Raw genomic sequence first — 22167 nt, forward strand, 5'->3', positions numbered from 1 at the left:
ATAAAGTGAGATACTTGCAAAGTGCTTTGGAAATGTTTCTAATTAATCCTAAGTAACATCTACACGGTGCTTTAAGGTTTGCAAGAGCTTGACTAGCTATATAAAATGCTAGTATTTACAAACACAGCCGAACTATTCCACAATCTCGGGCTTAGACGAGGGATGGGGTCAAGAGGCACAGCATCCCTGATGCTGGGGCGCGCTGGGGGTAAATGACAACAGAAGCAGGGTAGCCAGAAAATGCGGAGGGAGCAAGGTCCGCAGCGGAGCTCAAGCCCCAGGCCAATCCTGTTCCCCAGGAGATAAACCCATGACGTCATCTTCCCCTCTACTCCCTCTCCCCCCTCTCTCCCCCCCCCCCCCCCCCCCCCCCGGGAGAGGAGAAAGAGGGATGGTGGATAGAGGAAACGGGCTAAGACGTGTGGAACCAGGGCGGCTCCCTCCCACCCATCCCTAAGCACTCGGGGACCTGGATGTGGTGAGGGGCAACATTCCCAGGGCTAACGGGAGGTGGGGCTGCCTCTCTCAGCACTCACCATGGCGTCAAGGCCTCCAGTACCACGAATCTACTAGTCAGTTACCGTGCAGGAAGCTCTCAACGTATTTCAAGTTTCCTGGTTACTCTGGCAACCAAACTACGCCCGAGAACCTCTACTAGCCGTTCTTTCATCTCCTTCCTTCACCCCGCCCCTTCACAAGGCTTCCAATCGGTCAGTCCGGTCGAAGCCCCGCCCATTTCCTTGATTTACCCTCCCCTTTCCACGCGGTCGCTCTAGGCGACACGACGCCGCCCTCCAATCGCAAACAACTTGACTACAGTTTGATCCCTGAGTGACCCGGAAGTGAAAGATATTTAAAGCGTCGGACAAACATATATCCCCGTAACTATTACTTTTGACAGTTACTTTCAGGGACCGACGCCCCTGTCCTTGCCATCCGATTTAAACATAGCCTTAAAACAACATCCAAGAACGATATTTCCGTTGGTGGATGGGGATAACCCGGAAGGGGATCTCCCAGAAACCGGAAGGAGTCAGAGGAGAAAGAGAAGCTAGGTTTGTCTGTATGGCTGCGGGCGGCTGTGCATCCCAGACCTGGGAAAAAGGAAGAAAAGTATTCCGCGAAATCTACGGTAAGGTCAACAGCCCCGATAACGGCTTGAAAAACAAGGAATGGGAGCGTTATGTGGGCAGCGGGAAGAGTGACACGGATCACTAATCAAGTCGGAATGGGCAGTGTTAGACAGGAGTGAGCCTGGGAAATCCTGTTTGCCCAAATTTCCGGGAGCGGAAGAAAGACCATTAGGATTTCTCTGGTGGTCAGGGTGGGCAGCTCTTGTTGTGCATAGTTCTGTAAAGAGTTTTCCTAGAGGGCGACGTAATACCTTTCCGCCCGGAGGGGGGGGGGGGGGGGGGGGGGAGGGGAAGAGAATCTTAGACACCTTTCCCCATAGAACTGAGGGCAGATTGTGCTTGATGGAGAGCCCTTCAATTATAAAAGAACATGTTTATCCAATCCCTCGTACCCCAAAGTTAGGGGACAGTGATACGTCCGTTCCAAGCCATTCGTTACACTTGTCCCTTGTTTTCTTCTACGGTGTATCCTATCCGAGATAGCCACTATCAAGGATTCAGTTATATTAATATTAATTAATTAATTATAATATTAATTAATTAATTTTAATATTAATTTTTTTTAAAAAATTCGCGACAGAGGACACAGTTGAAACCCTACCTAGTATTTGAAATGTGCTGTGTCAACACATTGGTGGCAACGTTGATGACATTGTTGGAAGTCATTACATTGATAGGAATGTGGTAACATTGCATCAGACTTTTTTCCGTGCTGGATAATAGAATTTCAGAGTTGAAAATGTTAAAACTACTATTGTTTTATATTATTTATATTTTTATAAATTTATTACTTATATTTTATATTAAAATGTTAAACCTACTATTATTTATTCCTAACCTATAAAGCCCCAATGGATCTCATGGATAGATAATTCAGAAATAACCTTTCCTTCTGTAAAGGAAATATTTCCTCATCCATATATATAGTTTATATTTCAAATATATGTCAGTGTTCTTATGATTTGGAAAATATAAATGCTTGAAAGTAATATTTAGTTTCTAGTGCTTTTTAGTATTTCCTCAGTAAATACTTATAGTGTGGTTTCTATCATGTGAAATGGAATTCTTATATTAGGAAGAGTTTGAGAACTCTCAGAATTGGACAAGTATTGGATTGAGTCAAATGCCTGGGTTTTGTCTTAGTTCCTTGATCTGTAATTCAACTTGAGTGAATAATTTAAATTCTTTGATCTTCAGCCTTATAAAATTACTTTGAACTTTCTAAGGTCCCTTCCAGCTCAAAGACAGTAGTTCCCTAGTCTAACCATTTTTCTGAAGCGTGAATCTCTTCTATAGCATCCCTAACAAGTTGTACTCAAACCTCTGCTTGAAATCTTCCTAAGATAAATAATCCATATCCTATGGAGGAAACATATTCTGTTTTCAGACAGCCTTAATTGTTAAGAGGTTCTTTTTTTTTTTTTTTTTTTTTTTTTTTTAACAAAAATCTGCCGTGCCATGTTGTCAACTGATTGGCCTTGTTCTGCTTTTTAGTACTAAGCAGAATAAATTTTATCCTTCTTAATGACAATACTTCATATATTAAAAGATAAATATTATATTCTCCCAAGTCTTATTATGAATCTAACCATCCTTAATTTTCCCATGCATTTATTATTAACCTAGTAGTTCTTCTAATAAGTATAGAACTGGAACTGTTATTTTATTTATTGGTAAAAGAAACTCAGCAAGGAGGAAATTTCCTCTACTAACTCAAGTCTATGCCATCTCTGTAATTCAGGGGTGGAGAACCTTTTGTCTTCCAAGAGTCATTTGGATATTTATAATATTATTTGCAGGCTATACAAAATTATAAATGTAAAGAACTCAAACCTTGAGAAGTTGTTGTACCTATCTTTCAGCTCATCACCTGTAGTTGCCTTGGCACATGATTTAACAGGCCTTTTATCACCATGAGCCTAATATGCCCACCCCTGCTGTAACTCATTGTTAAGGATTTGGCTAGAGCATTGGGAGGTTAAGGGGCTTGCCCAGAGTCATACAATGAGTACATATCAGAAGTGAGATTTGGACCCAAGTCTTCCTAGTTTCAAGTCTGTTTCTCCATCCATTGCACTATGCTTCCTGCAGCATTACTGTGTAAATATTTTGCTTAAATGTACCAAACAAAATTGAAAAGAATAGCCCAGATGTCTGATAAGCACTACAAGATATCTATGAGATTATATCCCATAAATTAATAAATTTCAGAGGTAGCTGGGGTACATATAATCTCACTGGGGAAGCAGTTAACAGTTTAGAATATTTCAGGTAAGGATACAGTTGCCAAATTAATTTACATTTTGTTCATTCTTTTATACTTATACATTTCTATATTTCAGCAGCAGTCATCGAGTAAAGTCCTCTAAATAAGGAAAAATGACTTCCCTTGAAAGTCCTGAAGTTAAAGGTAAGTATTTTATAATACATAATAAAAAAGAGAGAGAGAGAGAGAAGAGAATTTAAGAACAATATGGAGAAAATTGAGACCTAATGTAATATAATTGTAATTTGAATAATTGGAAACAAAGTATTAAATGTTACCCTAACTATGTAGAATTTGTTCTCACGTGTGGCTTTGTTTAGGTGCTATAAAAGCACATTTTTCAAATGTGTGTTCTCTCTTCTAGAAAATGCATTCTAAAGATAGTTATACACAGAAACACAATAAAGGCAAATATATTCAAAATTTAGGGACATTAGATAAAACAGATCTCAGTTTAGAAGAGATCACACCTTAGTACATTTGTACTTTTTATAAACCAGGCAAGACCTCAAGCATGAGGTAGAGTTTTTATCAGTTCTTTAAAGAAGAAATGAAAGGTGTTTCAAAGACAAGAAGGGAAAGTTAATCTGTCTTATATTGCTTCTAGAAGCAGTTTCACAACTATATTTGTAGGAGGTATCGCCACTCCTGTCCTTTGCTCCTTTACCTCCTGCTCATCTCATTCTCTTGCAATCCTATTTCTAAATTCTCTACTTTACAAGACCTGCGCTCTCAAAAATTCCAAGAAAATTTTTTATTGCCATTGGCTTTTTTTCAGTCTTCATTTGTGAACTTTTGATTCACTCATTCATCTTGGCATACTCTCTTTCCCCTTAATATTGCTGCCTACTTCTATTATCTGACTGTTCCTTTAGTTTCCTTTGCTTGATTAGAATTATAGAGAAAGCAAAGAAGTTCCAGAAAAGCATCTATATGTGCTTCATTGACTGCACTAACCATGGATCCCAACAAAATGTGGCAAATCCTCAAAGAGATGGAAGCATCAGATGATCTTACTAATCTCCTGAGTAGTAGTGAGACAAGAAAAACCAAACATGGAACAACTGATTTGTTTAAGATTGAAAAAGGAATACAACAAGACTGTATTTGTTACCTTACTTAACTTATATGCAGAATACATTACACGAAATGCCAGTGTGGGTGACTCAAAAATTGGTTGTCGAGAGAAATATCAACAATCCAGATATGCAAATGTGATACCACTATGATTGCAGAAAGTGAATTATATAAGAAGCTTCTTGATGCAGATGAAAGAAGGTGTAAAAGCTGACTTGAAGCTTAATATCAAAAATACTTTAAGATTTTGGCAACCAGTTCCATTACTTCCTTGCAAATGGAGAAGAAATAAAACCACTGTCAGCTTTTTTATTCTTGCATTCAAAGATCACTACAGTTTGTGACTGCATCCATGAAATTAAAACATGCTTGCTTCTTGGAAGGAAAGTGATAGCAAATCTGGACAGCATACCATAAAATAGAGATATCACCTAGCTAACACATTTGTATAGCCAAAACTGTGGTTTTTCTGGTAACCTATATGGCTGTGAGAGTTGGGGTATAAGGAAAACTGAATACTATAGAATCAACTCTTTCAAATATGGAGCTAGAAAAGACTTTTGAGTCCCTTGGGGAGCAAGGAGATCAAATCAGTCAATATTTAAAGAAATTAATTTAGGCTATTCAATGGAAAGTCAAATAATAAAGCTGAAGTATAAATACTTGAGTTACATAATGAGAAGATGGGACACATTGGAAAAGACTCTGATGATGGTAATGATTGAAGGCAAAAGGAGAAGGATGAGATGAATAATGTCATGAAAGTAACAGATATGAACTTGAGTAAACTTTGTGACATAATGGAGAACCAAAAAGCCTAGCCTGTTGTGGTCCATGGGTCATGAAGAGTCAGATATGATCAAATAACTACATTATTCTCTCACTAATTATAGACATCTTCCAAGACTCTGTCAACTCTCTTTATACTCTTTTAACAACCCAGTCAAATGCAGATGACTCCCAAATCTATTAGTCCTTCCCTAAACTTTCTTCTGAACTGAAATCAGTATGACATCACCATCTGCTTCCAAAACATCTCTAGAACCAGATCTCCTAAAGGCTTCTCAGACTCAACAACTTTCAAAACAGCGCTTATATTCCCCCCTCCCCCTAAATCTATTATTTCCAAACTTCCCTGTTTATTTGAGCACATCACCATCCTTCCAGTCTCCACATATGCAACTTTAGGCTCTTCCTGAACTCTTCATTCTCCGTCACCTTTCCAGCTTAGCAATATCCTATCTAAACTAGTGCCCCAAACTTTTCTTTGGCCTATTTTAAAATTCCATTTTTAGGACTTGATATATAGGAATCAGAGCATCATTAGAATTTTTTCCCCCCAATTTGGAAAAATGTTAAGAATCTTTAAAGATTAAATAGTGCCTTATATTATTGTGACTTCCCATTTCAAAAAACCATTCAAGGACTTTGGGTGGAGATTAGAAAGGATTTTGCTATAACATCATCAGTTTGAATTCTCTAAATTACATGGGAGTTACAGTGAAACATTACAATAGCTTGCATGTTTGGGACTTCTTGGGCATTTGTTGGTGCTTGACAGCAATCCTGCCTTGTGTTTCAAAAAGTATTTTTTTTTTACTTCAAGTTCAATTAAGAGTTATTTAATTTGGGGTGACTCACTTAAATAGATTCATTTAGAGACAGGAGTGTCACCAGAGATATATTGAGTAGTCAGTACAAACTAAAACTACTTTGGTACAATTTGCAAGGCCACTTATGAGTTTCATCTTGTGTTATTGTTCATATATATATCATCTTTATTCCCAATTAAATTTAAAAACCTTGAATTTAAAGACTATTTCTTGAATGTCTTTGCCTCCATAGTGTTTATACCATAATTAAAATTGCTTTTTGGTTGTGATGGTGATGATGAAAAATGAAGGTCATTAATTACATCATTTACATCATTATATACATACATTACATCATTTACATACATACATAGCACATTTTACATCATTACATCATATTATATTGTGATATTATAGTTTTTCTGTCCCTTCCTGGCCAGTATTATGCCTATTTATAGCAGTTTTTCTTCTTTCAAATTTTTTTTTCCTAATCTATAGTGACCCAGGAAATAAGAGAACTAAAGTTGTTAAGAGGAGTGCTTAAAATAAAATATATTTTGTGAATAATGATATAAGGACATTTTTTTAAAAAGAAACCACATTGTTATTTTTAAAACCTGGTCTTTTTAACTGCTATTTCAGATTCTTGTTTTTGCTTGTTCTTTGGTATTTTTCATTATTATTGTTGTAGTTTGGGGGAAGTTTTTTTTGGCAGTAGTTAGAATGACTGACATTCTCAGGAATCTGACCTTTAGATAAGTAAAATTTTACTGAATATGTTAATACAAGACTTTAAAGGAAGGCTCAACTATCTGCTCAGAATGCCCAGGTACCTTTTAGTTTATTTCATCCCATATGGCTAAGCTCTAAAATAAACAGTGGTCCTTCATTCAGTGAATCATTGCTATTTTTTTTCCCCTCAGGAGGATGACAATGCTAAGTTTTTCCTGGTTTATTCACTTTGATAAGTTGGAAGGAAATAATCTGAACTATAAATGGTTTTTATTTTCAGTACTAATTTCAATATATCAGGAAAAACTGGTTTCAGTCAACTAATAATTGACAGAGACTCAATATGAATTCATGACTTTTAGGCATTATACATCATATGTAAAAGAAATATAAGACACAGTCCTATTGCCCCAGATTCATGAAGAGACATGAAACAATTATAAGGTGATAAAACTTAAGATTGCATGTCAGATTAAAACAATATAACCAGCAGCATCAGCGTTAGCATAAAAAAGAAGATGGGACTCAATCCTGAAGTGTGAGTAGGAATTAACAAGGAAGAAAAAATAGGGAAGCCTTTCAGGAAGAATAGAATATGACTGTTAGAGATAGACATGAGAGAAACAATTTAAAGGTTTTGAATAGAGTACTATTATGGTAAGAGTAATATCTAACGGATATGAATCTGATGATAGTTAAGCATAATTGTACAACTGCAGCAGGTCATTATTTGGGCATAAAGACTTTATTCTTACAGTGAACTCTTTTATATACGCCAAAATAAAAAAGAACAAAAGAATCTTCTCCCCCTCCAAAACACAAACAAACAGACAAACCTGCCAAGAGTTACCAAGAAGAATCCAATCCTATTTCAGGATAGACAGGCTAACACTTTTCATGTATTTCTGTGACTAGTATAATAGTTACTGGTATAGATAAAACTATTCACTTCTGGACAATCTAATGAAATGAAAGGACAAGCCTTGGACAAAATATGGTCTTGGGTGGAGCAGTAGATAGAGCCCTTAACTGGAAATCAGGGAGACTTCAGATCCTACCTCTGATACTCCCTTTATGGGTGATCCCAAGCAATTCTCTTAACCTCTGTACCTCAGTTTTCTCATCAGTAAAATGGAGATAACAATAGCTTTTATCTCCCAGGGTTGTTTGAGAATAAAATAATATTCTTAAAGCCCTTTGAAAACATTACATAAATGCTAACTATGGATTATTTTTTGTTAGTCATTCTAAATTATAAAGCAGAACAGAATGATTTTATTTGTAAATGTTTGTTCATTGTTTTCCATATTATAGTAAGTCCTGCTTCAGTACCAATCCGTGGAGCTGGAGATGGAATGGAAACTGAGCAGCCATCTAAGTCGGTAGAAGTTACCTCTGGAGTCCATCCCCAGAGCTGTCATGGCCTGCGAAGTCCGCGGAAGAAACCTGTTTCATCACTGAGCCCAGGAGTGCTTCAGCTGGGCAAGATTATCACTGACAAAGCAGTAGAAGTTGAAGCTGTTCGAATACTAGTTCCCAAAGCTGCTATAACCCATGATATCCCTGCCAAAAATGCCAAACTAGTCAAATCTTTGGGACATCATAAAGGAGAACTTTTAAGTCAATCAGATGGAGTCGTAGATCCCAGAAAAGAGGTGGCAGAGCTAAAAAACCAAGTGGAAAAACTCAGGAGTTCTGAAAAGAGATTGCTGCAAGATAAAGAAGGGCTTTCCAACCAGCTCCGTGTGCAGACAGAGGTAAGAGCAGCCTTAAGAAAGAGCATTCTTTACACTTGAACCTCCAAACTCTAGTCATTCCACAAAAATGTGTCTCCTTTCTGCATATCTGGAAATGCTATTACAGTGCCCTCTGTTGCCTCCAAAACACATGCACACACACGTGCATGCATGCATGCATTCCCTGGCACCATGTGGGACCCTAAAAGATTCTGTCTTGCATCTCACAATTGCTTCAAGTTTCTGGTAATAGGACTAGAGTAGGACTTTTCTTGGTTCCCTCCAGCTAGAAATGATGTCTCTCGAGTTACTCAACACTTTGGAACTGTCCTTTGTACTTAAAACATTCTCTTTTATGTTATAGTAATTCATTGTGAGTCTTTCCCCATTCAGTTTTAAGGTCCTTGAGGGCAAGGACTCTGTAGATCTCATGCCTTATAGAGGCTTTACACATAACATCTGCTTAAGAAATCTGTGATTTAACTGGTATGGAGACTCCCCTCATTTCACAGTGCAAGTGCAGCCTCTCTATAACTTATGTTAGAATGTGGATCCAACCTTGGAGAAATTAAAGAATGTGGCCATTGTAACATAAAAAGTAGTAAAGGCAGGATTTGAACCCAGGTTTTGTTGTGTCTAAGCCTAGTACTCTCTACTGCACTGTGTTACCTAAGTTGTGCCTTGCATGAAGTAGATAATTTATCAATATTCTTTTAAATTGAAGTGGTGATTCAGTGTTGTAGACTTATCAGGTTAATTCTGTGGATTCGAGAGATAATCAGATTAAAGGAGTAGTCATATAGTTCTTTATTACCTTCCCATACCATTAAAAGGGAAAAGCAAAGCTAGTCCCTAGCCTGCCAGAAGGATCTCAGATAATTTAACAAGTAAAGAAAGTGCACTGCTCCTCTTAATTGCCTTGTAGCTTCTAGATCAAAGGGCACCTCTTCTGGGCCTGCCAGGTTTCTTCAGGTGCTGTATCTGCCTTGTATTTACACATATAAGTGCCCAGACCAGGTGAGGATGAGAAGGTTTCTTGGGCAGTGGGATGAGGCTGAATTGCTCCTGTGCATGTACCAAAAACTGCTTTACTTTTGTGAGACTCTTATTCATTAAGTACTCTTGAAGAGTTATAAGAGCTAATTGGTCAGATAGTGTTTAAGCATAGATATTTTTTTCTGAGTACTAACTGGCCCAAGGATTAGACACCTGTTGATGTATTTCTATACTTCTGATATGTCTTTGACCTTCATGGCCTCAGGTCTATACCTCTTTTGAGGAAGAAATCTGTGTTGGACTGATTACCACAATTAACTGAAGGATAATATTATATGGCCAATGAGATTGAAAGATGATGGTTATCTCAGGATGTCATTTGACTATTTAGATATTGATAAACATCCTAAATATAACCTTGATTGATGGATGGGGGAAGAGAAGAAAAACAGTATTTACATGCAAAATCTTTTGTAAAAAGGAAAGGAAGAAAAATCTGCACTTTTTAACAAGCAAATTTACAAGCAATAGTGTTTCAAAGAAAATTCCTAATTCAATATGCAAACAAAAAATCAAAAAGGAGTATAGTAAACTCTACTTACTGGGAAAATGTTTTCTGCTTAGGAAGGTACCAAAATTGGGTGCTGCAGTTGTAATTCAGTAGACAGTAATAATACTAATTATTGTATCTGTAACCATAATAATAACATGGGCTTCACTGATCACATAAGTACTCCTCTGCACATAGAAAATTATACCTTAATAGCATCTCAAACCACAAGATGGGTCACAGTGGTCATAATAAAATGTTGGCTAGATAGAAAAACAGGCCACCTACAGTACTGACCACACCAGTAATTATCGCTTGCTTATTTTTGTTGACTAAGATGTCAAAGGACATTTTTGCCAGCAACATCAAAATATATCAGTGGCTTTCTCTGTTGGACATCTAATATAAGTAATCAAGGAATACTTAAGGAAAAACAAACCTCAGCCTTTTGGAAGCATTTCTCCCACATATTTAAGAATAGAAAATTCATTTATTTGGGGGATTGAGTTGATGGCTACTCACAAAATAGGGATGAAAATAAGCACCTGCCTTAGATATCAAATACAGGTACAGATCAAATAAGACATTGTGCATAAAATACTTCATAAAACTTAAAAGCATTTTAAAAATATGAGATATTGTTGAAAGATGCAGGGTTTGGTGCCAGTTCCTGATCTGCTGCCAGACCTTTGTTTAACCTAGTTAGGTTTCCAAGATCCAACAGATGGAGAATCCTATCTGAAGCTATCAGCAAAATTGGAGTGCAGTGAACAAAATGGCCAGTAGTGGCATGAGCATTTGGAAGCTATAGGTAGTCTTCAGTCAGTCAACAAACATTTATTTAATTCTACCATGTGATTACCCTGTGGAATACAACTGGGAACACAAAGACAAATGAAATGAGCCCTGCCCTGGAAGAGGTCAATTGTAATCAAAAGAAAAGTGCATAGAAGTCAGTTTACTCATACAAATACAAAGGAAATACATACCAGATCACTACATAGTAATAGGTGATGGCAGCAGGAAAGACCCAGTAAGGCAGGAGGCATGGGAGCCAAGGTTTGACAGAGGATGGGGAGATGAAGAAGGTGCGCTTCAGTCGTGGGAGCCAAGAATCTGTGAGAAAACGCCCAGCCAGAGCAGGAAGACTGCACTCAGGGCTTAAAGGGAAGCCAGGCTTCCTAAAAGTAGAAATGTATATGGATCCTGGAAAAGTAGGTTAGAAGCAGATTGTGAAAGGCTTCAAGTGACCATCTGGAGTTTGAATGTTATCATCAAGGATTTGAAATTCAGAAATATTAAGATATTCTAAGATGTTCCTGGTGAACACAATCCTGTGTTACATAACATTTCCACAAACAACTGAACCTTTCATCTTAATAATCTATTCCATGTTACTTCATTAGAGTTAATTCTCTTATTTCACTAATTAGTTATTGTTCTTTTCTAGGTAAATCGTGAATTAAAGAAGTTGTTAGTAGCTTCTGTTGGGGATGATCTGCAATATCACTTTGAACGTTTGGCTCGTGAGAAAAATCAGCTTATTTTAGAAAATGAGGCCCTGGGTCGGAACACAGCTCAGCTCTCTGAACAGTTAGAACGCATGTCTATACAGTGTGATGTATGGCGAAGTAAATTCCTAGCAAGCAGGTATGCTATTTCACCTAATTTTGTGAGTATTTAGTGCTACTATGTGACTACCCCATGGAATACGACTGGAAATACAAAGACAAATGAATGGGCCTGAAGGTGGTCAATTATAATTAGAGAAGTCAGTTTATTCGTATACATACAAATGAAATACATACCAGGTCTCTACATAGTAATAGATGATGGCAGCAGGAAAAACCCAGTGAGGCACACAAAACCTGTAAACACACAAAAGCAGAATCTATTGGGGAAAATATTGACACTTTTAATTTAGAAGCATATTAAAACTTTTAATTTAGGGATATTAGAGCACATTATAACTGCTACAAGATGTTCTTTCTTCTACAGTAATAACATACATTTATTTAGCACTTTGTGAGTTATGGAGTATTTTGCATTTATCATTTTCACTTGATTTTCTGAGATTAGCAATGAAGGTTTTATTATCTTCATTGCAAAAATGGGACAGATTTACAGATGAGGGAAATGGATGCCCTGTGATGATGGAATAATAAGCAACAGAACAAAAAGAAGGTCCTTTAGAGTATTTCCTGTCATTAAATGAATTGAAAAGTAATGTGAAGTCAACTTGTACCAGAATCTGAAATACTGAGTGGCTTATGTCCAGACTGGTAGAACTTTGGTTCTAGGAGCAAAAGAGTTATCTGTAGACAACATCGTATCCCTTCCTCTTAGACTTTGGATTGCAGGAGGGAATACTCTTAGCAGACTTAATAGTAAAGCTGCTGCTCCTGCTTTTGAGAACACAATGAAGTGTTAGATATATATTTTTTAACATTGCAAATGAAATGTAAAGATGTTAAGAACTGAAACTAGATGTTCTCATTATAAAGAATTCCACAAGAAACTAAGGTTGAGAGTCATCTGGAGAAACCTGGCTAACACATGAAGCAGAACTCCAGCAGAAGTATAGAATTGTGGTTGGTTAACTGACTAAAACATCAGGAATCCCAGGTTCAAGTCCTGCCTTAGACAGATGGCCACATGACTCTGGGCAGACAAAGCAAGTTCTGAGTTCCATTAGTACACAGGATCTTAGACAATGAAATTACAGATCGATTTTGTTCTCTTTCTGCCACCTCAAAAAAGGAAAATAACTGAGCACTATCCAGTATGGCAGGAATGCTTAAAACAGCATCTTATGTTTCATAAATCTGAAAGAACATTCACCAAAGGCTTTAAAATGAGTTCTGTTTTAATTATCCTTCTACAGAATGACTTTAAAAAAAAAAAAAAAAAAGATTTGTAGTTGTGTGGATTTCATAAAAAATATTAAACATTCATTAATTTTCATTGAGTATATTAAAATTCATGATTACTTTGTAGCCCTTGAAAAGCTCTAAGAACAAAAGAGACTTGTTTTTTGCATTCTTTATTTACCTTCTAATAGTATTTGAAAACTGCTGACTTTTGTCAAATCCTTGTTAACATTATATCTAAATTTTGAATCCACACAAAACTAATTTTAAAATAATTTCTACTTTATAGTATTCAGTGATCTCAGTGAAAAAGTTCAGTCTGAGGCCGTGTTATTCAGATGGTTGTTAGCTGTGGGGAAGAACACACACAGATTTAAGAGACCTGAGATCTATCCCATAGATACCTATGGGAATCATTGTACTTATCTTGTAGCCTTTTTCCTGTTGTCTTATACTTAACTTTAATTGTATGCCATTCACAAGCAGTAAATTAAATTGAAATTTTTCGTCAAAATTTTAAAAGATATTTCCACATAAAAATTTCTTTGTATCAGTTGTAAAGTAAATTACTTAGTGTTTGTTTTTTTTTTTTTAGGGTTTTTTGTTTTTGTTTTTGTTTTTGTTTTGGGCTTTAAAAAATTTCATTTGTGAGACATTCAATATTTTGCAGGGTTATGGCTGATGAGTTAACCAATGCTAGAGCAGCTTTACAGCGTCAAAGCCGGGATGCCCAGAGTGCTATTCAAGACCTCCTAAGTGAACGAGAACAGTTCCGGCAAGAAATGATCACTACTCATAAGTAAGCCATACGTGTGTGGTGTTCTCAGTGTTTGTTCTCCCAAAACCCAGATTTCCCTTGAGTTAGTGTTCTATTTCTTCCTTTATTATACTGTACAGCAGGGAACTGAAAGTTCCACAAAAAATCCAAAGCCTTCTCCATCCTGCAGGAGGAAATCTTTGAGGATAACTGTAAGATATGCTGTGATGACCATGTATTTTAAAATCAGCTGGGGTCAGGAATTCAGGTTAAGGGAAAATCTTCAATCTTTATTCTCAGTGGAGGTGAAGAAGGATCGGAGGTGAAGGGGGGATCACGATAGCAATGTGTGCAGCTGAGTCAAGAAACCAGCCAGCAGTCTCTCCCTGCCTCTCTTCTGCCCCTCTGCCTCCACCCACCAAAATCGTCATTTCCTATACAACACATCAGGACTTGCACAAAGAGTGGGTGGGGGCCATTCTTTCTCCAAGTATATATTAATAGATTATGGTGTGCATCAACTCGAGCTTCAGCCCATTACATTATGCCTTGAGAGTTAGATGGCATGTCTCCTCTAGAAAGTTTTCTGTGAGAAGACATTATGATAAATCTTCCTTACATGCTTTGAAATACAGAATTTCAGACTTCGAGACCATTTGTAACCGGTTACCAATTTACATTCTCACAAGTCTGGTGTAAATATATATAAACTTAATTCAGCTCAACAAGCATTTATTGAGTTCCAGCTGTGTGTTTAATAGGTATTGGGGATACACATCAAAAATAATAATAGTCTCAGAGCTTAAGTAGTTTTGGTATTTTAATTTATATACTTTCAGTCAGAAAGAATAATATGTAATCAGTCTGTAAAGATAGACCAAAACCTGATTGTAAAGGACGTTAAATGCTGAACATTTAAGAGTTTGTAATTTACCCTTGACTCAGTAGAGAACCATTGGAGCTTGAGCCAGGAACGGACATGGCCAGACTCAAGCTCTAAGAATTGAAATTTGACAGCTAGAAACAAAAGTTAGACCAATCAGGCTGCTGAAATAGTTAAGGCAAGAAGTCATGAGAACCTATATTAGGGCTGTGGATGTGGGATGGAGGATGAGAGATGGCTATGTTGTATAGAGACACTACCAGTTATTAAGAGTTCTAATCTAAATTAGTATTATTAGGCTGCTCCAGGTTATACCATGACTATGAAAATATCATCTATGTCATGTTAGATTTCCAGTTGTTGAGTAGGTAGTCTTATTGGAAGGCACATATTCAGAGGGCTCCGATCTATTTTAATGGGAAAAATAGCATGTCGTGGTAGAGCCAGGAAGACCTTGCTTCAAACTCTGCTTCTTTTAGTTACCTACTGTATGGCCATGTTATTAAACCTTCCTGAATCTTATTTTATGTATCTGTAAAATGGAGATGATCCCTCACAGGATTTTTGGAAGGATTTTAGAGTCTAGAGAAACTGTATAGTAAAAATACTAAATTGAAATTACTCTTGCACATCCTTTTGATTTCTCATCAAGTACAACAGAGTGTCATTAAACAGTGAGGACTAGAAAGAGAAGTATGGTTTTTTTTAATAAGAAAGCTCAAATGGGCCTAAGAGGTGCTGTGGAAATAAATGACATTTTTTTTTTTCACCATACCCATTTAAGCTTTTGATTCAGAAAGTTGTTGTAATCAGGGCTTCTACTCAAAGGAAAAACAAAACCAAACTGTGTTTTCAAAGGAGAAAAAATTTCTCCCATAAGCGTGGTGTTAATACAAGATGATCACCCTCCCCTGTTTCACCACGAGGGAAGAATGGCCTGAAATCAGAGGGGGCATTCAGAGCAGGAGCACTATAGCTCCCAGGAAAGCCAAGGATGGAGGATCCTCTCCTTAGTACTATAGGCCAAGTAACATGGGTGGTCATTCTGCTGAGAGGATGAAGAGGTTCCCAGCCACCTTCAGCATAGCAAGGCACTCGCACAACAAGAGGTTCAATCTGGGCCTGCTGCCCCAGGTTACACTCAGTGGGCACAAAATGACATGAGGTGGGTATTGTTTTGTGCCTTGGTTTTCTCCAAAATGTTATGTAATTAGATTTGTATAAGTGAAATGCACATATAACGTAACTATACATGCATAAATATATATGTGTGTGTGTGTGTGTGTGTACACACACACACACCTTGAAAACTATACAAACGAGAGACTATTGTTATTTCCTATTGCAGTGAGCAGCATCTAAGCAGACTTTTTTTGCTAACTAACTTACCTAACTTTCCAGATCTAATGTATCTGCTTTGTCTGGAATTTTCTTATATTTTCTTCGAATTTTGTAGTGAAGAAACACTATGCAAATTAAATAAATATTTCCCATTTATTTTGTATACCTGGCTTGTAATTTGCTGTAACATTAACATTATGCATCTGTTTCTGTGGCAGATTATTAGAAGAACTCTTGGTTTCCTTGCAGTGGGGTAGAGAGCAGACTTACTACCCTAGTGAACAACCCCATAGCACTGCAGAGCTGGCCTCAGCAAATCACAGACTGGCCACAGCACTGAATTCCCACCTGCTTGGAAATGTTGGCACTAAGAATCTAAAAAAAGCTTCCCCTGCGTTTGAATTCTGTAGTACTCCCGCTGAAAAAATGGCCGAAACAGTAAGTTATTTTCAGAATCATCAGCTTTTGAGTTTGGAGAAAGGGATTATCTGAGAGCCATTAGTTGTTATGGGAAAAATACCAGATTTGAAATCAAGAAACCTGGGTTCTAGGCTGCTGTGCTGCTAAGTGGTGAGAGGACCTTAGTCAAACATTCTGGGCTATTTTATCTTCATCTATAAAATATGGAGGGGAGAATTAATGATCACTAATCTCCAAGAAATGAAGAAAGAAAAGTTATATTTCAGGAAAGAATCCAGACAGACGTGACTTCGTTGGTTATGACAGGCTTTAAATGTAAAATGTGTGGTCACCTAGAATTTTTGCTGTTTCTTACTAATACTTCTAAATGTGTCATTTCTAGGAAAGAATTTTCTGAGTTAAAATGTTGATCTCTGAATCTTACCTGTGAATAACCACTCCAGTTTTGCCTAACATTTTTTTTCTGTTGAGTGTTGGGTGAAAAAACGTCTGTTGTACTTTTAAGTGATTTTATAAATAATACTCATACATGATTTTTAAAATTGTTATTATTGTAGTTCAAACTCCTCATTTTCCCAAACACAACATCCAATGAAATAGGAGTGTTTGTTTTAAGATGGGGCTGGGGCGCGGGAGGGGAGAGGGGGAGAATGAGAATGCATTAATTTTACCATGATTTGTTATTTGTTGTACTGTCTCCAGGTGCATGGTACTGTAACTAGGCATCATTGTTCGTTTTGTTTGTGAACTTTGTAATCTTTTTACCTAACACTTGGCACAAAGTAGTTATATATTATGGAATTGAGGCTAAGAACTTTTAGAGCAATTCCTTTTTAATGTGTCCTTTTTATTATCCTAATGTTGAATCTGATCATGGCTTTTTTTTTCCCTTTAGATTCTGCGAATTTTAGATCCAGCTACCTGTACAGAAAGCTCATCTGAAATATTTTCAGAGTCTTCACCAGCCACTTTGCTTTCTACAAAAAAAAATATTGGACGATTCCATCCATATACTAGATATGAAAATATAACTTTCAACTGCTGCAATCACTGCCAGGGAGAACTTATTGCCCTTTAAAAGAATTCAAATCAGTGTCTTCAGAATGTCCTAGAATCTCTTATCATTACTTGAGTTATCTATTTGGGGGCGAGGGTCTTGTTAGGACACCATGTAATGGTACTCTTTCTACTTATATACTGGATTTCTCCAAAGAATTTCCATGTATTGAACTTTAGATCTTTTTCATATTTAGGTACTCAGGGCATAAAAAGCACAAAACTCTAAAAGTACTAATCACCAATAATACAAGCTTTCCAAAACTTCATGCTATGCTTTCTTTAAAGTTTGTAGTTTTGGACTTCTCTTGGTAGTTGTGATTTTAAAATCTCTCCAAAAGGTGGAATCAGTTTAGTTTAAAAACTTCTCCAGGACCAGATTATTCTTTACCTCCATTGGATTTGTGCAGTGTTCTTTGCATTTCTATTAAAATCCAAAATGACTACACTGATTTTTGCCAGTTTATAGGTTTCCAAAGGAACATGCTAATAAAGTATATTTACCTAATGGAAAAGGGGAAAAAATAAAGTGTAATAAGCTATATGGTTCTGAATAAATGATTGAAAAGAATGTATGTTCAGTACAAAGTGTACATATGATGTTAGGGGGTTTTCAGATTGGTGTATAAAGCTGATGAGAAAAACAATTGAAATGATTAAACTGAACCGTAGCAAAAGTGATGCACAATAGTGATGATATTGAACATGTATTTTACTTGTTTTTTTAAAAAAGTATTCTGGTCTTGATTTGTATAGATCTGAGTAACAGGCCTTTAAGAGACCTTTTAGATTTGAAAGATTCTATACAGCATGTATTTTTTTAAAAAACTGTAACATAACAGACCATTAATATCTTTATAAACCCAAAGAAGAAAATCAGCCCATTAGTTGAAACTTTGTTTTCATCATTATTTTATTATGTATCAGTTGTTTGAGTCCTTAAAAACTGTACTTATTTTGTACCAGATTACTGGACTCATTTAAATTAGTTTCCTATGTAATTATACCAAATCATGCAGACGAGTTACAGAAGTGCCTATTAGAAATCTTTAGTGGTCAAATATAAATATGATGTGTATGTTTTTGTCAAATGAATACTTGTTTCTGGTTGCAATGTTTGGATTAATTTATTGTTTCAAATGGCAATAAATATATTTACCTTTTCCTGCAATAAAACTACTTTATTTTTAATGTTGTATTTACCATGGATGTTGATGCTCTCAAGTCAAACTTAGTTTAGCACAGAATTACAACTGGTTCCTCCCAATTGGTTTTCTTCTTTTCATAGGTTTTTAGCTGTAATTTGTAAAGCTCTCATATGCTTTTAGCTCTTTAAACTGTAAGCTAATCCCAGGTGGATAAGAGAAATAATTCAGACAATGATAATACATTTGAAACTAGTCATTTTTGACAGGCAAAATTATTTTTCATGATTATCTAAACATCTGTTTGCAAAATGCATTCATGATCTTTTTTTGTTACTTTCAATTTAGATTAAAACATCACTTTGATCAGATTCAGCATTCTTGGAATAAAATGTATCTTGAAGTACAAGATACAAGATTCTTAGGTGCAAACCTAAAAATATCTATCACACAAATAGTTTAACCAATTTGTGCCAACACTTAAAATGTTTTGAATGGAAATTTTAATGTATGCGGTGAGTGGTTTTCATTCAATTAAACTTAAGCTTCATTTTGTCATTAATTTCACCATTTCAGTACTGTAAGCTCTTATATTGGTATTATAGATATAATCTTCACTTTGATAAATTACTCATTTACCATTTTATTAGAATCAGAGTAATTCTAACTGCCTGCTTATCCTAGCTCCCAAATCTTGTGAAAAGCCTGGGTTTTTCCCATCTCTTCTGAAGCCAAGCCAAAATACATTGATAGGTTTCCATCTTTAGAAAACTAGGTAAGATTATAGCCTCCAAGTTCATGGAATCATGCCAGAGCAGTATCTGAAGTATTGTTGCATGTGTGAATAGCCCCAAGCAGCAAGGGGGTACAGTGGGCAGAGTGCCAGGCTTGGAGCCAGGAAGATCTGGTTTCACACACTTCCTAGTTGTATGACCCTGGGCAAGTCACTTAATCCTGTTTGCCTCAGTTTCCTCATCTGTAAAATAAGCTGGAGAAGGAAATGGCAAAACCCTCTGGTATCTGCCAAGAAAACTTCAAATGGGGTCATCACCAAGAATCTGACACAACAAACAGCTTCCCCTAACTACAGCCACTTTGGAAACATTCTGGAAACTATTAAGAAAACAGCATCAAGACAACTATTGGATGATGATTTTTTTTTTCTTTATAAGTGTCATTCAGGAATGCCAAATATTAACCAGCTGCAGAAATTAAGATGTGATAATCTTTATTGTGAATCATAATAAAATGAAAATACATCGTAAGGACCGCATACAAAGCAAAGGACATGTCACCTCCAGCTTGGAAATCAAGAAGATACAAAGTGGCCATAGTCTGACCAGCAGAGTGTCCAGAAAAGTCAAATCTCTTTGGACAAGTCATACCCACCTGCCATTGACCAACAATCCAACAAAGGCGTACACGATTGGGGCAGAAATGTGCCACTGCACATTGGTAGTTTCAGTGATCACACCAAAAAGGTAGAATCCCAACAAAGAGTGAAGAGAGGAAATCAGAAATCATCTCTAATCCTCATTTTAAAGGTGAGGAACAGAAGCCATGAACAGCTAAGTGACTTGCCCAAAATAACAGTGTCTGAGGCAAAATTTGAACCCAGTGCATCAGCTCAAGACACCATCCGTTATACTATATGTTGTCTCTTTAGTTTGCAACTACAGAATATGCAACAAACACTGCAGAATCTACGTGATCATATGATAAATATCAATAATCACACTAACACCGCTTTCTTAACAATCCTGTGAAACGGCTGATCTGATTTTTTTAATCTGCTTCCATTTTACAAATGAAATTCAGAGGTGTTATATGACAGGCCCAAAGACTCAACTTTTGAGCAGAGCTTCATTTAAAGAATTGGTAGAGACACTAGTAGATAGCAAGGAAGATAAAGAAGTAAACCATCTAGAAAATGAAATACTTAAGGGCCACAAGGACTAATTTAAAAATGGTAGGACAAAAGAGTTTAGACAAGACCACAAAAATGGAAAGTCTGAATATATAAAAACAGCTTTCATTATCATTTTTATAGGGTTTTTTCATTTTTAATTCCTCTTCTAATTTTTAATATCTTCTTTGGTTTATTTTAGGTTTATTTCTTGGCTTTCTAAATGTTTATTATATTGTGGAGGATATAATTTCTTCTCTTAGGACTGCTTCTTTAATAATGATAATTCATTATCATTTTCTGTGAAATGATTGTTTCTATGATTTGCTTTTTGACTCCATAAGTAAGATTTTTTTGTTACATCTTCATTTGTATCTATGTCTTTTATTTGTATTCCTTAAAGTTGATTACTATTTTAGGCTATGGTCTCTAAAGGATGTGTTTACTATTTCTGCCATTTTACATTTATTTGCAAAATTTCTGTACCTTCCTATCTGGTCAATTTTTGTAAAAGTTCTACACGGTCCTGAGAAAAGTGTATTCTTTTCTATAGTCCCAGCAGAGGTCATATGTCTTTTAGCTCAACTTTCTCTAGAAATTTGTTAAATTCTATATTTTCCTTTTTGTTTATCATTGTTAGATAGGTCCAAAGTCAAGAGAGGGATAGTGAAATGTCACAATAGTATTACTGTCTTTGCTTGTAATTCAATTAATTTTTCCTTTCTTAATTTAGATGCTAATATATTTGGCATATAAGAGTAATATTGATAATAAGGTTTACAGTTTTTTCATGTCATGAATTTTTGGTTTTCTCTGTGTAGTTACAACCTAATCTTTTTGTATTCACCAGATATAGAGTAAATTTTGTTGCAGCCTCTCTTTTTTTTTTTTGTCTGTTTTTAAGGTATATTTCTTATAAGCAAGAAGTTGTGGTGTTTGGGGTTGGTTTTTTTTCCCCATTCAATATCTCTTTTTCATTTTATTGGATTGCTTAATCCATTCACATTTAAAGTTATAAGTCTCTATTTTCTTCCAATTGGCTTTAATACTGGAGTGCTTTTTTTTTCTGATTTTGGATTCTTTTGTTCCTCTTCCTTTGTAAAGATGGTACTCTGTCTCTTCAGATATTATTTTCTTTATTTTAGGACAAGAAATATCACTCTTTGATAAGAATTTCCCCACATCCCTGATTGTGCAGCTCATTACTGCTCTTAGCTCTCCCCATTAATTTTTCCCTTCTCCATTTGCCATGAAATCTCCACCTTTGATCTATATTCTCCCACTCTTTGGAGGGTTATTGTCCATAGGACTTCTCCTGAGGTAAAAATGATCTAAGCACCAAATCCCTGAAGATTATATCTACTTCCTTCACCTTCCATTATTACAATTTCTCTCTTTCCCTACGTAAGCATTCCTTAGGGAGACACCTCATGACTAAAACAAGCTTTCTCCTTCCCTCTTCCTCCTCAGTCCTTTCTTCTATGGCTCTCTTCTACCTGAAAGACTACAGGAGTTATTTCTCTCCATTGTCAACTTTGACTTCATCCCCCTCTGGCCTCTCCCTTCCCTTTCCCCTTTTATTCACCCTCTTATTCTGTAGTTTAGTCCCATTTTTTAAAAATTTCACCTGTGGGTGAGGTGTCAGGAATTTTAGTCCATGGATTCTTCCTTCATCTAAGATCCATTTCCTCCCTCCTTTCCTGAGTG

At 36.3% G+C, this 22167-nt stretch overlaps 1 protein-coding gene across 2 annotated transcripts; it reads left to right on the top strand.

Moving 5' to 3' along the window:
- The first annotated feature begins 517 nt into the window (after nucleotides 1-517).
- On the top strand, nucleotides 518-18612 carry BLZF1 (basic leucine zipper nuclear factor 1). Of its 2 annotated transcripts, none has more exons than XM_003767408.4 (7): nucleotides 518-1132; nucleotides 3476-3543; nucleotides 8115-8557; nucleotides 11533-11732; nucleotides 13623-13751; nucleotides 16152-16371; nucleotides 17249-18612. In XM_003767408.4, exons 2-7 carry the CDS (start codon nucleotides 3513-3515, stop codon nucleotides 17429-17431), a joined length of 1206 nt encoding a protein of 401 aa, XP_003767456.1. In that variant the 5' UTR covers nucleotides 518-1132; nucleotides 3476-3512; the 3' UTR covers nucleotides 17432-18612. The 2 variants fall into 2 exon arrangements, with proteins under 2 accessions (XP_003767456.1, XP_023357536.1); XM_023501768.2 differs by having other exon boundaries at nucleotides 3479-3543.
- The last annotated feature ends 3555 nt before the right edge of the window (nucleotides 18613-22167 follow it).

This window comes from Sarcophilus harrisii, chromosome 4 (genome assembly GCF_902635505.1).
Source record: "Sarcophilus harrisii chromosome 4, mSarHar1.11, whole genome shotgun sequence".
NCBI classification, from domain to species: Eukaryota; Metazoa; Chordata; class Mammalia; order Dasyuromorphia; family Dasyuridae; genus Sarcophilus; species Sarcophilus harrisii.

Coding starts and splice junctions, on each gene's coding strand:
- BLZF1 (XM_003767408.4), top strand. CDS start 3,513: ATGACTTCCCTTGAAAGTCCTGAAGTTAAAG. Junction 3,544..8,114: donor TGAAAGTCCTGAAGTTAAAG/GTAAGTATTTTA, acceptor TCCATATTATAG/TAAGTCCTGCTTCAGTACCA. Junction 13,752..16,151: donor GAAATGATCACTACTCATAA/GTAAGCCATACG, acceptor TTTCTGTGGCAG/ATTATTAGAAGAACTCTTGG.